Here is a 17224-nt window from a genome sequence, read left to right as displayed (position 1 = left end):
AAGAAATGACAAACAACAAGCGCTACTCTACACTGCTCAAAACTCGCGTTTGAATCGTCAGTGGCAAATTCTTTACATATAAAAAAAACGTACTTACAGTCTGTGAGTCAGAACAGCCGGCATTGTAGTCTTCTCTACCAGGATCAGGAAACAGTCCTCCATAAAATGTGCTGCACACATCGGAATATTTGGGTTGAAGATTTCTGGAACAGAGTTGTAAATACAACTTAACCACTGATTTCTAGTCTTGTCCTTTTTTGGAAGACCAAACAAAGTAGTTTTGCTTTCACAACAAAACACAGCGTCACACACGGCGGGCTAGAGTGAGCGGTGGCGGGCGGGCTTGCGGCAACCACATGCGACGACCCCGGGCTGGACTCCGCTTCGTCCACGGTGAAAGCCGATCCGGCGATCCACAGCACAGTTGATGTATTCCCTCAGTGACCAGCACGGATCAACTCCAGGCATGACGAAGCAATATCGTCCACTTTTGGAAGGCCAAACAAAGTAGTTTCACTTTTACAACGAAACACACAGTGTCTTCACGACATGGCAGCAGCAACAATACTACAGCGAGAATAAAAGTTACGCCTTCTTTCTTTGCGTGAACATTTGGGTGGCGTTATGCAAATATTCCCACATCGTGACGTAGACATGTTGGGGGCGTGTTAGAACGAGCCGTTTTAGGTAGGCGTGGTTGACTCTTAACTTTTATAAAGAATATCTCTTTGGATTTTAAACTTTAGTCTTTGCAACTTTACAGATCTTCTTTATGAACCAAGAGCTTGTAACACTCCAAAGAGAAAGGAAAAATTTTAATCACATCATATGACCCCTTTAATAAGACATTTATGGTCAAAATAACAGATAACACGCATTATAAATTGAATTTGTAGGCTTTTTCTAGAATTTGTAAAAATTCTTTCCACAAGAGGAATCACTTTGGAAGTGGACTTGATTCAGTGGGTGGATGGCTACATCTGGCACCTTCAGCACAATAGCAGGAAAATAACATTTACACAACACTACCATAACGTAACTGATATGCTTAGATTAAAAAATGGAAGCTATAAGGTTACTGTTCTCAAACCAAAACGAAGGAAGTGCAGAATCAGCAGAGGAAGTTAAAAATGTAAGAGATACTTACATCTTTATACTCCATTTTATTGTGAGCAAGCTATATACCAGATAATATCTGTGAACAAAAGGAATACATGCCCTGCATGATTTACTTAATTGTTAATATAAAACGATGCAAATCCAAAAAATCTAATAAAACATCAAATTAAGGGAGTGTTTTTCCCTTTGGCACTAAAAAAAAGCACAATCACATTCATATTGACATGAAATACAAAAAAAAGACAGGTTTAAAACACCGAAGGCCATGTGAACAAAGAAAAGCATTTTTTGCTTAAGCCGCACAAAGTCTACTACGAAAAGCCTGTGGCCGTCAGTGAAAATAAGTACATTTCCAACACAGAGGAAATGCTGCACTATTAAGGCACAGATTCAGCCTTGAAAGGCACTGACGACACAATTCGAGGCCAGGAATGCCTCTCAAAAACAAAAACTTCACAACTAGGGGAGACTGGAAGTACAGTGGGGAAAACAAAGGAAAGTGCGCTAATGTAGGTCATGATGACAGTACGGCCACACCTCAAATCGCCTTTTCCCCCTCCTCCTTGTCTTTGGCACGCTCAGTGGAACTCAGGCAGAGGAAATGCTGGCAGGCTACAAACCCCCATCCCCCTCTTTTTCTTTCCATAAAGTCCAAAATCAGCAACATCTGTGTAATGCAAGTCAGGCAAGGCTCCACGGGGGAAGAGACTATAAACCCTGCTAAATGTGCGTGAGACAATTTATTAAGCCTGACTTTTCTCTTAAACCCTGTGCTTTCTGCAAGACCTCGCCACGGAGTTTGCGGTTTCCTCCATTATTGAGGCCGGTTAGCAGAGGATGTGAAAGAAATGTGCTGATCTGAGCTTGTTTTCATACATCCAACATTTCCCACAGTGTACAACCGAACGGGCTCAAGAGAAAAACACAGAAACCTCGCAGACGGACAAATCACTCACAAACATAAAAAATAACCACAAAACAATCAAAAGTGCAAATTCTACATTGGGAACAGGGTTTTTGATTGGATGAGCACCATGAACGACAAGGTGTGTGTGTCTCTTAGAAAACGAACGTGCAGAAGGATTCGGCTACTGGGTAGCGAAAGTGTGCGAATGTTATCAGACCCACTGCTGCAGGGACCTTTTGCAGTGAACTAACACTTTTGGTGTCTCTTTCCTTTGGAGTGTGGTGATAATGATGTATATGACTCCCAGAATGCACAGCACCAGAACCAGAGGAACAGTCACCAAGATGAGGGTCATGAAGTGTTCATCAGTCTCTTTCACTCTTAGAATGACATCTACTTCCTTTTTCTCATCTTCTTCATCACCATTTTTGTGGTCGTCAGGGTCTTGATTCTTGTCATTCGTTTCAGGTGATCGATGGTCGGGATTTACATTAGTTTCTGCATCAAAGTGCACCCGGCAGCCCATGAAATCATTTAAAATGGATCTTGGGTATCCAGCGTCAACCTTCATTTGCTTGTTATCGAACCTCCAGTATTTGGTGTCTTTGTAGAAGTACGTGTACACTGTGTGGAAAAGAGTTTAAACGTTAATTAGTATATATAAATACACTAGTGAATAATATGGCATAATATTCCACGTAATCACCGGCAAATGCTTGATCAAACGAGATTTTAGCCAGGCTCTGAATTCCACAGCTATAAAAAGATGTGCCAAAGATGATCATGAACAATGGCGTGAAATTAGAAGTGAGAGCAGAACGTTTTCAAGTCGAAGGTCTTATTGCGCCCCAGTTTTTCAGCAATGAGGTCACATTTTCCTTCTCAGCTTCGGATTAATAGGCATGTCTCTCTTTTTTCTTGAATTCAGCCATGACATTTTCTCGGGCAGCATCACCCCAGCGTGACTCACCTCCATCATCACTGAGGAAGGCCCCTTTCGGGGAGCCAGGAATGGATCCCCACACGCTCACTGATTTAGGGTAATCTTTATCCATGGCACGGGATTCTTCGCTAAAACGCCAATATCTTCAAGAGAAAGCAGTAATGGAAACTAACACTTTAATTCTAATAAATGGTTAGCTCACAAAAACTAAAAAAAATGTTAATGAAACAACAAAATAAAAAAAGGCACAAGCTGTATATTTTACAGAACTTTGTCCAGATAATATTTAATTCCATAATTAAAAGAAAGAAACAAGAAAATATTTTGTTTACAAAAAAAGTATGAGTTTTGAATTGTGGTACTGAAAAAAAAAAGTTTAATTATATATATATATATATATAAACATCTTTTTTTAATTATATAGCTATTATATTGTTATAATACTTTCTGAGGGATATATTCTTGAAAATATACTGCAATATATATATATAAAGCAATTTCTGGTAATAAAATTGGACATTCTTTAGTTATATTTTTCTTACATTTTTTTCTAGGTGAAATGTGAAACAAAAAATTGTTTGGTTGGAGTGACATGTTGACAATTTTATTTGTATTTTTAAGCTAACTGTTCTTTCATTTAAGAGAAGAAGTTCACCCAAAAAAACAAAAATCTGTCATCATTTACTCACCCTCCACTTGTTCCAAACGCTATGAATTTCTTTCTTCTGTTGAACACATAAGCGACCAGCTGACGGTAACCATAGTTTGGAAGACAAAATACTATGGAAGTCAATGGGTACTGTTTGTTTTGTTACCAAAATGTCTTTAGAAGAAATAAACTCGTACAGGTTTGGAACAAATGGAGGGTGAGTAAATGATAACAGGATTAAAATTTTTGGGTGAACTATCACTTTAAGCCCCAGATCAAATTGCCCTCGAAAGAAATCTTATGTTGTTCTGTTATTGGCTAACTCCCAACCACTTGACACATCTGGCCTTTTGCACAAAGGCCCCAGCATGTTTACCTGTCTCCTCTGAAGAAGTACGTATAGCCAGATGGTTCCCACCACACTGCTGTGTCCACTTTGTCAGGCATGCCTTGACCATAACGAAACAAGTCCTGAGGGTATCCGGGCTCCACGTCTGCTTCTCTGAAAAGCCAGTATTTACTTCCTGCGGGAGTGATACAAAATACAAAGAGGGAATGGACAAAAAGCCACATTAGATGGAAACACTTGAACGGGAGGGGTTGCATGGCTGAGAGATGATATCACAGAGACCTCTATTCAATTACTGAGAGTGCACAGCAGATGATTTGTGTTGCATGAAAGTAAAGTTCCCCTCAAACAAATGCACAAATGAAACCGGAAATCTCACAATCTGCATAAACAACAAAACAATAACTGTAGCTCTTTCTACTACACATTCCCTGCTGCAAATTTTCCAGGTTTCTTCTCTCAAAATGAAAACGGAGCAGTCAGCATCTGGAGCTGAAGCTGACGCAATGGTGGCGAAGTCCTGTTATGCTGCCAGACTTTCCTTCTTACCTCTCTGAGTGTTTTACAAGTGACATAATTTGACTTCAAGATGCTGTTACAGCAAAAGGAACAGATGTTTAAAGGAGAAGTAGACTGATAACTGTGAAATATCAAATGATTTTGATGTGTCATTTTTAAACATGTCTATCATATTCTATCACTGTCATAAAAATAACTTTGGAACACAATAATAACAGCTTCACTGGCAAAAAAAACAACAACAACTTAAATAATTAAATAATTGTTTAAATAAAACAATTAAATTCAAAAGGTTTTTTTCACCCTTTTTAAGAATAAACCTCACTAAAATGAAGTTATTAAATTTATATATATTAAATATATGACTCAGACCTTTAAAGAATACAAATTTCCCATCATGCCGTTCATAGGCAGCATCTATGTCCTCTGGAAGCCCCATCCAGAAGAAGGAGATTGGCATTGGGTAATTATCCAGAACCCGGTTCCTCCTAACCCTCCAGAACCAACGACCCTGACAAACAATAACAACATTCATTTAATTATAACACTTGACAAAGATGTGTGGAGATTTATGCTTTGTCAGAAACATTCGACCATCTTGCAGACACCTGATTCAAATGATGGTCAAAAACAAACAAAATACATTGCTTGTAGTTTAGTACATATTTATGCAGTTACTAATGTGTTCTAAGTGGGCTTTTTATGAATAACCACTATATACAATATAACTGCACTTACTGAAGGTCATTGTTTCTAACCTTGAACACAAACATCTCCCCTCTTAACACGGTCACCGTGTCAAAGTTCCCCTCGCAGATGTCAGGTGCATCCTGATCTGAGCGAGCTGTGGGCTGGGGTCTATGGGACCTCCTGGTGGGGTGGACCGGAGGCACCCAGGGCTTGGTGGGCTGCAGCGAGGCTCTGGTTGTTTTCTGTTGGGCCACTGTAGTGGTGGGCTCCGGCTCGGCAGTGGTTGTAAACAGGGTTGTGGTGGGAGGTGCTTGAGTGGTGACAGTCTCTGGAGGTCCTGTAAATACCAAACCATAATGTATTTTCACACTTAGCTAATCATCCTCTTTTCCACACATACTGCGTTGACACAGAACGCGTCACTTTTCCATCCAGCACCAGAAGGCCCATGAGGCTCATTCAGCCAGCAGTGGAAGGCTTTCAAATGGAGAAAACAGACTCAAACAAAGACACATACACTGAAAAATTAATTGGTGCAGAACTCAATGCAACTGGACTGAAGCCACAAGCACATAAAAAAGCAGAGTGTGGATGACAACTGTATCATAAATGTGGCAACGCCTAAAGAAATCATTGGATAATGACTGATCTGCGTGTAAGAATTCACAGTTGCATTAGATACACATTTTCAAATGCAAAAGTGTCATCTGGAATTTTGCATAAAGGGGGATTCACACTGACATTGAAAATGAATGTGGCATTCCAAGAGTGCTGTTATTTAGTCTAATAACACTGGGATATTTCACCATTTTTATAATTCTGGGTTGCTTGACTGTGTTAGTTGTGGGGATTTTTGTGCCTCTAAATCAGTTAACAGATTAAAAAACATTGATTCATTCAGGAATGAAACAAGTGACCGTCTTAATGACTGAATCATTCAATTAATCGATTCATTAAAAAAACATTGAATAAAACAGGAACGAAACGCGATTGTTTATGCGTGAATCATTGAATCATTCAGTTAACTGATTCGTTAAAGAAATGCTGATTCATTCAGGAATTAAACAAATGAATGTTGTAATGAGTGAATCATTCAATTAACTGATTAAGTAAAAAAACACTGATTCAACCAGGAAGGAAACCAGTGATTGTCTTTTTGAGCAAATCACTGAATCAATTCAGTTAACAAAGTCATTAAAAACCACTGATTCTTCCAGAAAAGAAACAACTAATATTACTGAATCATTCACTCATTTAGGAACAACAAACCACTACTGTGTGTTACTCGCAGACATGCAACATTACAGCTTTGTTTGGAACCATTTCCGATGGTGGAACAAAAACAGACAAAGTAATTTCCAATATTGTGTCTCAGAAGTAAGTTACTCAATATTAACCTCATGTTTATTGAACTGTTGTGTAAAATCCATACAACACGTGCGAATTCATATAATGGACCTAATTTAATTAACTATAATCGACAGTAAGGTAAATTAACTAAACAGGAAATATCTCAGACTAGCTTACCATAGATCTGATGAATGCCATTTATATCATCTTCAGTCAATGAGAAGCTATCTGTGTCCATCCACTGGTAGAAAGACGCCATTATGGCAGAAGGGTTGTTGGAGTGCTCCAACCCCAGCGCATGACCCAACTCATGAACTGCAACCAGAAACAAGTCGATGCCTACAACCAAACAAAAACAGCTAATTAAATGACTAAACTATAAACTAAAAAAAAAAACCAAAGGGTTAAATCGGTTTCTGAACAGTTCATAGACATTTAAATGCTGCTAACATCCACACATTCTCTGTGGGAAAGTAAACGCTAAGCTAATACACAGTAAAAAAATGTGAATTTACTTTGAAGTAGGAAAAAGACTGCAGAAAATTGTTCACACCTGAGCTCTCCCGTTGGTTCAAGGTCCATGGCTCGTCTATATCGAAATGTGTGTCTCCTCCCATTCCAGGACCGGGGAAAAAAGCATGTGCCAGAGAGCCTCCTTCCCCATCAAAGAGAGACATATCGCCATGATATCCAGAGGCAAACAGTAGTATTATGTCAGGCCCCTCACTGCCATTCTTTATCTCATGATACGGGACCTCCTTGAACCTCAGAGGCGTTACTTTCTCCCAAACCTGGAAGGCTTTGCGAATAGCCTCGTAGGTCTGCTCCTGGCCCACTTTGGGTGAGTGGTTCTGAATGCTTGGGCAGGAAATAAAGATTATTTTTTCTCATCATTAACTTGATGATCATTAACTTGATCAATGTAAACTGAATTTGTTTTCGTAGTATTGAGGTTTAATTCACCTGTAAGTCAGCCTGTCCTGATCCCACTTGTGGCCAGTAAGTGCGTACCGCTTACGGCGAGTACCTCCCTCTGTTGACTCCTCAAAACGGTCAGGAACTCCACAGCGAGGTCTTTTCATGGCACTGAAAAGGATTTTTTTTTTTATATATATATATATATATATATATATACAGTGGGGCAAATACCTACTGTGAAGCATGGGGGTGGAAACATCATGCTTTGGGGCTGTTTTTCTGCAAAGGGACCAGGACGACTGATCCGTGTAAACGAAAGAATGAATGGGGCCTTGTATCGTGAGATTTTGAGTGAAAACTTCCTTCCATCAGCAAGGGCATTGAAGATGAAACGTGGCTGGGTCTTTGAGCATGACAATGATCCCAAACACACCGCCCGGGCAATGAAGGAGTGGCTTCGTAAGAAGCATTTCTAGGTCCTGGAGTGGCCTAGCCAGTCTTCAGATCTCAACCCCATAGAAAATCTTTGGAGGGAGTTGAAAATCCGTGTTGCCCAGCGACAGCCCCAAAACATTACTGCTCTAGAGGAGATCTGCATGGAGGAATGGGCCAAAATACCAGCAACAGTGTGTGAAAACCTTGTGAAGACTTACAGAAAACGTTTGACCTTCTTTAAACGTTTTGAAATTCTTTAAAAATCCTACAATGTGATTTTCTGGATTTTTTTTTTCTCATTTTGTCTCTCATAGTTGAGGTATACCTATGATGAAAATTACAGGCCTCTCTCATCTTTTTAAGTGGGAGAACTTGCACAATTGGTGGCTGACTAAATACTTTTTCCCCCCACTGTATATATATATATATATAGTGTGTATGTATATAACACACACACACATATATACATATAAGTGTGTGTAATTATATATAAGATGATAATTTTATATATCAACATAATTTAGTATTATTGCTATATTATTATAGTATTATTAATATTTTGAATTATTTTTTTATATTTTCAGTTAACTTCAGTTATTTTAATTTTACTGTAATATATTTTTGTGTGTACACATGTATTTTTAGATGTTTCTTGCTTTCTGAAAAGCTGCCATTCTACATTTTGTTGTACTTTGTGCAATGACAATAAAGCATCTTACTTTTATGTGCTTTTGTCATTTTTAATTCGTTTTTTATATATATATTTTATATTTAGCTTTAATTTATATCTTTTTCAGTTTTAACCTAAACTTAAACTTTTTCACTTAGTTGCCAATGCAACATTTTTAAGTTTTAAATTTTTTTCATCTAATATTTATATTTTATTACAGCTTTATTTCCATTAACAAAAAAAATTTGTAATAGTTTTTGTTAACAATAACAAGATTGGTATGAAATTATTAATAACATTATTAATAATAATTAACATTAATTCTAAACCCATTTTAAAATAGATAAATTATTTTATTAATAATAAAATTATTCTTGTTGTTAAAAATACAAATTGTATTAAGTCATGAGTGGTAAGGATAAGCTACATGACCTACTTACACTGTTTCACAGTTTATATTTTCTCAGTTACACACAATCGAAACAGACTAAGATAATCTTATTGTTCCACAGGCAGCTGAAGAAGAGAAAATCATACTTAAGAGTGGCCAAGTCCATGTGTCCGGTCACCTCCAGGCCATAGAAGCGCTGCATGTCCTTAATGGCACTTGAAAGGATCTGGGCTGATTGTATGGTGGACATTTGTCTGCTAGCCTGGGACAGGTAGCCATACATCCTCAGCCATGACTATGAGGAACAACAGAGACAGAACATTTTGGAGAGTTGACAATGTATTGCAACAACTACTACTAATAAGTGTGGTGACACAACAGAAAGGAAAAACAAACATACAGGAAGACATTAATAGACGAGCTTTCTGATTTTGCAACTATCCGTTAGAATCCATAAGGAAATGTTATGGAGGTTTGGAATAAGATAAGTTGAGCCTTAAACTACATAAACACAGTATAAAAATAAAAGTATGCCAGAGACAATTTTTAAATGTTTGGTTAAGAACTGAATATTAATATGAATATTAATATCTGAATGTGTTTCAGTTAAGACTACTGCCACATGGTCAGGCTATGAGGACAGATGTAAACATCCTTACACACAGGACAGATGTGAAGTTCACCAGAGGTTGCAGAAACTTCCTATTATAATTTTCAACTTTGAAATTACCAAACGGTTACTAAACAGATAGGATTGGATTCTAAATGAATAATACCAGGTAACCCAACGAAACTCTATGGTCCTGTAAGAAGTAAAGAAAAGAAAAGAAGAAAAAAAAGCTTTTTTGACTGCTTATATGTATTTATCAGTTATGTGTCCAATAAACTGCTTTCTAACGCATTGATATGCTGATCATTGTATATACAATATATAATATTTTAATAATAATAACATCTATTGGTGTTGTTATTTACAGCATTATATTTAATTAAAGCTGTTTTGACCTATATAAACGTAAATTTTCATATTTGTTTCGGTTTAAGTCTAATTGTTAAGGTACACATTTATCACTTGACAATTAATTAACAAATAATTACAATTAACAAATAATTATTTCAAAAGTTGAGTAATTATCCAAACAAGACGTTAAAGTGTGAATGGCGTTATTTATCAGTAAACTTGATATTAAAGAACATATTAGTTGAAAAGTGTAAATGACGAAATTAATCGATCAAACCGATTTCAAATTGAAAAGTTTTCTAAATATTTGTCCAAACCTGGAAGACCAAAGCAAAATGTGGCCAAACAGAATTTCACAACTCAACATGTACAAATATAAAGCCCACTAAGTTAGTTTCGTGCCGTCAGTATGTTAGTACAACAATCATAACGATAGAGTCCACAAACCTCCGCGTTAAAAGCGTCTTCGTCTGCAGTCGTTTCAGCAATGTTGACAAACAGTAGGATGAAAATCATAGTCACAGGTCTGAGCGCCCGATGCGATCTACTCCTGCGGGCTGACATCTCTCCACTCCCGGCACAGCAATGGCAACGAACACACAACCTGGAATCGCTTAGATTAGATCGCAACCTGGGAGATTCTACAATCTTTTATCACCAAAATGAACTCATTGTTCTTATCGGACCACAAACCCACTAACTTAGTGCACGTTTTTTGTATTGTTATCCGTGCAAACAAGTTGGAATAGGTCTCCAGCGGCGTGCGCAAGCTTGTAAACTATAACATTAGCATGACCAGCAGCTATCTACCCATTAAATATTGAATAAAGACACTACTTCTTGATATCTGCATTGTCTGTGTTGATATAAGCACCGCCTGGATAAACCCATCTGGAAATGCCGAGGACCAGGCGGAGTGCCCTCGAAACGATCCTCAATATGTTGCAGGACACCAAATATGAGCATGAAAGCTCATGAGGATCTCATGCCATTCTGCAGCACGCAGCCGCACCCGATTCCCTGCCCACTTTCTCTGTTTACCTTTGTGATATTATGCACGCCATTTTTGGTTTTACAATAAACATTCCATATGTATTTTTAAGAAAACGCAGATTAAGGGAGATGCACTGAAATTGGTTTATTTGAAGAACAAAATCAGTCAAGCATGTAACTCAATATTTAGTTCTCACTGCCACCTGTTGTTCATATTCAGTAATGTAAATAAAGTGCGATTCACAGTATGCAAGAAAAGAAAAAAAAGATCAATGCCTCTTTGTGAATCACATTCAAGCTAATTTTACTTCAAAAACTAAATTTCCTTGACAAAACATTTAATGTTCACTGACGGTCTATTATCTTGGAGTGTTCACTCAGAGCTAACATGCTAATAGTTAGCTTGTGTACTTGAGGCAGCTTTTGTACCAAACACAAACCATTATGTGTTGGGTATAAATGTGATTTATTTAGCTATTTGTCATGTGTCGTCAAATTCCTGCTTTGGTGATACTGATAAGAATGAAAAGGAAGATGCCCAGGGTCAAAATCACTGCCAACGGAAGACAATATGTGAGGAGATCTAAAATCAGACAACATCCATATGGGTAAAACATGAAACATGTATTAAAATGTCATAGGACACTACATAAACAGCTCCCATCTGATTGGTCCATAAGACAGCAGGCCTTGAGCTTGCTCATCCATAACCACCTCTCTTTTGGATACAGTTTTACATTCCTAAAAGAAATCAGGTCAGGTTAACAATGGAAAATTGATTTTGTGTGATTTTCTGAAACCAACTGGTTAAAAAAAATGCTTACAGGAATACAAGACTTTCCATCCTCAGGTGTGCAGAGATGCAGTGCAGGTAGAAACTGTGGGGCTCCTATACAAACTGAAACATATCAAACGAATAACGGACAGTCGACCCCTCACTGTTTGTTCCTGTAGGGTGCGCCGTGCCGTTACCAAATTAAGTTGTTTTATCATTTGTGCACCTTGAAGACAATCAGAAAAAAAATCAAGACATTTCTGAAAGTATGTTTTTTATGTATTTTTATTATTTAAATATTTATTTTAAAAAAGTTATTGCAACTCAATCTTATGAGAAAATGTAACTATTTAATGAGGTGCCGATTGGTGTGGTCACACTTTCTGTTGTTGGCCAAGTTTCACAGCCAACATCCAGTCACTTAAACAGGAATCCATGTGATCGGGAGTTTTGTATGAGGCTGAAAAATTTCCCCAATGCATATTTTGTTTGGTCACACTAATTTGCTGTGTTGACCAACAGACAGCTGCTTGGTTTGAGAGTGACTTAAGTGCAAGCTGTGCCTTATGCATCGCTTTTCATCTTTAAAAAAATTCTCCAAAATGTGACTTACCCTTAAGTGGTACTTATTGCATTGCTACACTCTAAAAAATGCTGGGTTAAATACTACCCACCCCTGGGTAAAATAGGGACAAACCCAGCAATTGGGTTGTTTTGACCCAGCGGTTGGGTTACTACCCAGAAGGTTGGGTTAAACATTTAACCCAACCGCTGGGTCAAAACAGCCCAATTGCAGGGTTTGTCCCTATTTTACCCAGCACTGGGTAGTATTTAACCCAGCATTTTTTTAGAGCGTACACTATTGATAATGGACAATAGACCTTCTTTGCCTACAAAATTTTACAAAAGTTTCTGTGCCTTCAGTCACCAAAAACAAAATAGTTACAAATTGCCACGAGACTGTGTTGGTTATTGGTGCTAAAAAGGGACATCTGGATTTAAGATTTACAGATCATTCCCTATACTAACTTACCCGTTTACCAGCAGTGTGTGGCTAAAGCCTGACTTATCATTAGCTTGAGGAGTCTGTGTAGCCCAATACTAATTTACTCTCAGATGGAAGAAATCTTCTGGCTCTGTCACTTGGATCTGGACATAGATTTTATCTCCGAGCTTAATAGTAGGTGTGCTGGTAAAAGCTTCAGTTTATGTGTGATCTTTATACAGGCTCATCTCCACCATGGCATCCACTTCATCCACCTTGAACATTCTTTCACTTCAAAAACAAATCAAATTGGTTAAACACGTGCTTTATCAAGGATAATTTGAAAAAATGTTGGACCATCCAAAATGTAGATACGTTTGTTTCTTCATCGTTTTAGCAATTTTTAACAATCCATCAATTAATGTCTTGTGAAGAAACAAAACAATCATTAAGATGATTGAGCAATGTTAATTGATGGACTGGAGACGTGTAGATTACTTGTGGATTGTGATGTTTTTATCAGCTGTTTGGACTCTTATTCTGACGGCACCCATTCACTGCAGAGGATCCATTGGTGAACAAGTGGTGTAATGATATATTTCTCCAGATCTGCTCCAATGAAGAAATAATCCCATCTACATCTTGAATGGCTTGAGGGTGAGTACATTTTCAACAAATTTTCATTTTTGGGTGAACTTTTCCTTTAAAATAAAGAGATGATGGGAAATGCCAGTCTGAGTCTACGGATGTACGTATAGATGCACTTGTACTCAGTCTGCACAACTGGATCTCTCACAATGTTTCCATAGACAGGTGGGTCAGACATCAGCATTAAGGAGTACGCAATGTGCATTATGTTCTTCTAGAGTCGGTAACATTTGGAGATATGTAATGTGTATGTGCATTGATGCTTGCATATTTTAAGAAAAATAGTACTGCACCTCCAGAGGTTTGCCTCCACAGGCAGTGTACTGGTCCATTGGTGTGTGCAAATAAGACGAAATAAGACGATCCAGAGATCTCCCCTCTATGGACACGGCAGCTGGCGTTAGTCAAATTAACTGCTTCTACTGCCACATTGTAGTACTTGAAGAACTCTTCATCCACTAGGATATATTTGATTAATACAAAAATTCGTTAAAATTAAAACAACATGAAAAAACGGTCTTACTCAGCTAAAAATCCAGGGCCAGATTCACAAAACATCATTACGAGAAAAAAAGAAGAAAAAAAAACTTAATGTTCTTATTTTCTTCTTAAATCTTAAAAATTCTAATTCTTGAAAATAATCTTAAAAATCATTGTAAACAACTTGAAGTTATCCTAACATGAAGTAAGGATAACCTTCCAACTTGTCTTAAATCCCCAAAGGTATAGTCTGTCATTTTATTTCTAATATATTAACGAAAAAATAATACTAAAAAAACTGAAGTTAGACAAAAAGAATTTTGCTTAAAGGGGTCCTATTATGCTCTTTTACAAAGTCTTGATTTTGTTTTGGGGGTGTACTAGAACAGGCTCTCATACTAGGTTGTCAACCAGGTCTCGTCCCATTCGTCGATATTTGTGATATCACAAATCCCGGAAAATATGGGTTGTAGTCCAAACGAGTCGTTCGTTGTAGTTTTTGAATAGTGATTTCTGTTAAATAAAATATCTCCTTTTGAATTGGACTTTGAGCTTTGTAACTTTGCAGATCTTTTTTATGCTCAAACAGCAACATTACAGACTAACTAAAGTTGAAAAAGTGAAAAAGCATAATAGGACCCCTTTAAGACTTACGTGAACCTGGTCCCAGCTTGACAACCAGCTAAATGCCAAGCTAGGAGATCAGTTTAAAACAGCTAAGACCAGCAATTCATTCAACTGGTTATACAGTTTTTCCTATAAGGTTAACTCTCCTTTACCCTGGTCACAGAGATCTCCAAAGTAGCCAACTGCAAATTTACAAGTTCGCCTTAGCGACAAAATGCAGGTAGCTGGGTCACAACACTGTGATATTTCACATTCACCTGGATGAAAAAATGGCTTTAATAAACAGACTTGACTGAAAAAACATATTACCATCACATGTGACCTTACCAGAAATACTCCCAACAGCACAAAGTAAGGTTGCAAGATGCAGAAACATCTATGAGAGAAAAATTACAGCGAGTGAGAAATTACTGAGGTAAAATCTGACACTGCCACACTAAAAACAAAAGACACCTTTAATTTCTAATTCGTCATTTGTATCAGCAAATCCTTTTTATTTAGATTTTTTAAGTGTTTGGATAATAGTTTTTGAACATAGCAATTTTAAATAAGCCTAATATCTAGTCTACATGTCTCATTCAAGTAAATATTGATTAAATACATCAGAGAGGAAACGCTAAATTAATTTGATGAGTGACACCTGGGCTGCGTTCAGCCCCGACAAAAACGATGCAAAACGTTTTTTAAACGGAAACGGTGGTGTGTTGAACACCCTGTTCTGATGACGCAAGAGTTGCAACTATGGCAGCTGAGAAGGCCATTCTGTGTGTTCTTTTTGAAGAATTTTCGGAGCCTGATGAAATCGGTATAAATACGTGTTTAATACTGCAAAATACGCTCGATGGTACAGTCACTGCCCTTGCCCTCCAGAATAAAAGAGAACATCCCAATCAAATGAAGGGATTTGTGGAAACTGTGGTTCCTAATTATTGTGATCCAAAATTTGCCTCGCATTTCAGGATGAAAAGACAAACATTTCAGGTGATGGATAATCCACTTCTTACCGCCAAGACTGTGTTATGATCTATATGACCTTATTATTTTTATTGTGAGTATTAGACTTATCGTTATTGCTGATCGCTGTTGTTGTGCTATGATATTGTAATATTTACCATTATATAATCAGAGGAGTATAGACAAGTTTATGAAAGTATCACTACATATTACTAGGGATGCACGATATATCGGCCACCATATCGGTATCGGCCGATAAATGCTCATTTTTTTCTGTTATCGGTATCGGCCTGATAAGAAAATTTGGCCGATATCTTAAAGCCGATAAATAATGCATTATTTCCTTCAGAGACACTTCAGATGCGCGCTGTTCGTTTGCAGCCTTTTGTGCAATTGTACGTTGTAATATTGTGTTTATTTGATATATATCTGATTTATCTCATATAGAATGCGTTTGGTTAAGTTAAAAGAGCGCTTCAGTTTACCGGTGATCATCTTTAGCTCAGCGCACGCAGCTCAAACAGCAGTGCACAACATTAATAACTATGATTGGGAATGTCGTGTATATAACATTCTAATGAGAACGTTATTATAATAAAACTATGTGAATTCTTTGGGTTTAGTTGCTGTGTTCCAGCGCGTTGATATGGGAAGAGCGCATCCACAACAGGATCACACATTCTGACTATAGAACGCAATAACTGCATCATTTTGTACATATAAGTTGTAATATTATGTTTATGTTGTAACTTGAACTTGCCCCTGGTCGTCTTGACACGTTAAACCACCAGTGTTGGGGAAAGTTACTTTTAAAAGTAATGCATTACAATATTGCGTTACACCATAAAAAAGTAACTAATTACGTTACTTAGTTACTTTTTATGGAAAGTAATGCGTAACGTTACTTTTACGTTACTTTTTAAATCTGGACAGGGCTTGCTTGTTTGTTTTTAAAATAAAAAAGTTATATTTTTGGCAAATATAAAAGCCTTTTCACACCAAAAGTGAAATGAATAAGCCTCAGGCTGAAGGGAAAGTAAAGTACAATACAGAAGAAGAAATTTCAACACACTTCAGCAATAAAAAAAGACACAAATGTTTGAGTAATTTTTGCTTGTTAGTATGGTTGAACTGGATCATCGAAGCTCAGAAGCAAATAGAATGGGATTAAATACATAAAGGATATTTGTGTTGTTTAACATTTAAATATTGCAGGTTTGCGTCATATTCTGAGTTGCATTATTTTTATTCATTTTGAGGAATACTGAATCTGTGTGGTTTTTTTTTGCGAGTGAGATGAATTAATGCATATTCATATTTATTTTAGAACTACAGTAACATCTGATTTCTCTCAACATGGGGACAGGAGAGCTGTCAGTCAATAAATCGGGAAAAAAAGTAACTTGCGTTACTTATTTGAAAAAGTAACTCAGAGATTCTCTTCTAAATTAAAAAGTAATGCGTTACTTTACTAGTTACTTGAAAAAAGTAATCTGATTACGTAACTCGCGTTACTTGTAATGCGTTACCCCCAACACTGTAAACCACCAATCACTTCTTTGGCATGACGTTTATGGATCGGTACCGACGAAAAATAAAATAAAATAATAATGAAGCAAAAATGTATTAATTCATTTATAAAGTAGCACACATATACAAAATACATTATGAAACATATAATGGATTTACATAGCATATACATTGTGTACATACATAATAAATACACATATAAACACTTTAACTATTAGTAAAACTATTATAACCAGTCCTATTCTCAAATGACAGCATTTAACAGCATCTTAATATCTTTCCTTAATAAACATCTCCAACCAAGTCGTGGCCTAATGGTTAGAGAGTCGGA

General features: G+C 37.1%; 1 protein-coding gene and 1 pseudogene across 1 annotated transcript; both read right to left on the bottom strand.

The window, feature by feature from the left end:
• Positions 1–1843: 1843 nt before the first annotated feature.
• LOC107575038 (matrix metalloproteinase-15-like) lies at positions 1844–10886 on the bottom strand. Its single transcript, XM_016261449.1, has 10 exons — positions 10349–10886; positions 9087–9235; positions 7490–7612; positions 7080–7384; positions 6704–6865; positions 5245–5513; positions 4859–4997; positions 3995–4142; positions 2997–3112; positions 1844–2650 (listed from the first exon to the last, which is right to left on the bottom strand). The coding sequence occupies exons 1-10, from the start codon at positions 10463–10465 to the stop codon at positions 2238–2240; spliced, it is 1941 nt and encodes a 646-aa protein (XP_016116935.1). The 5' UTR covers positions 10466–10886; the 3' UTR covers positions 1844–2237.
• A 478-nt stretch (positions 10887–11364) lies between these two features.
• Positions 11365–13860, bottom strand: LOC107576153 (uncharacterized; annotated as a pseudogene).
• Between the last annotated feature and the right edge of the window lie 3364 nt (positions 13861–17224).

The sequence above is a fragment of the Sinocyclocheilus grahami genome, unplaced genomic scaffold, assembly GCF_001515645.1.
Source record: "Sinocyclocheilus grahami isolate Dianchi unplaced genomic scaffold, SAMN03320097.WGS_v1.1 scaffold31.1, whole genome shotgun sequence".
NCBI lineage: Eukaryota > Metazoa > Chordata > Actinopteri > Cypriniformes > Cyprinidae > Sinocyclocheilus > Sinocyclocheilus grahami.
Note: the sequence above shows the minus strand (reverse complement) of the source record. Positions and strands in the feature narration are given on the sequence as shown.

Bases quoted from the DNA above. Each gene is read 5' to 3' on its own strand.
- LOC107575038 (XM_016261449.1), bottom strand. From the start codon at position 10,465: ATGTCAGCCCGCAGGAGTAGATCGCATCGGGCGCTCAGACCTGTGACT. The intron at 7,613-9,086 runs GTATGATTTTCT...AATCCTTTTCAG, and splicing joins ATGGACTTGGCCACTCTTAA to TGCCATGAAAAGACCTCGCT. The intron at 2,651-2,996 runs GTGAGTCACGCT...TTTTCCACACAG, and splicing joins CTTCCTCAGTGATGATGGAG to TGTACACGTACTTCTACAAA.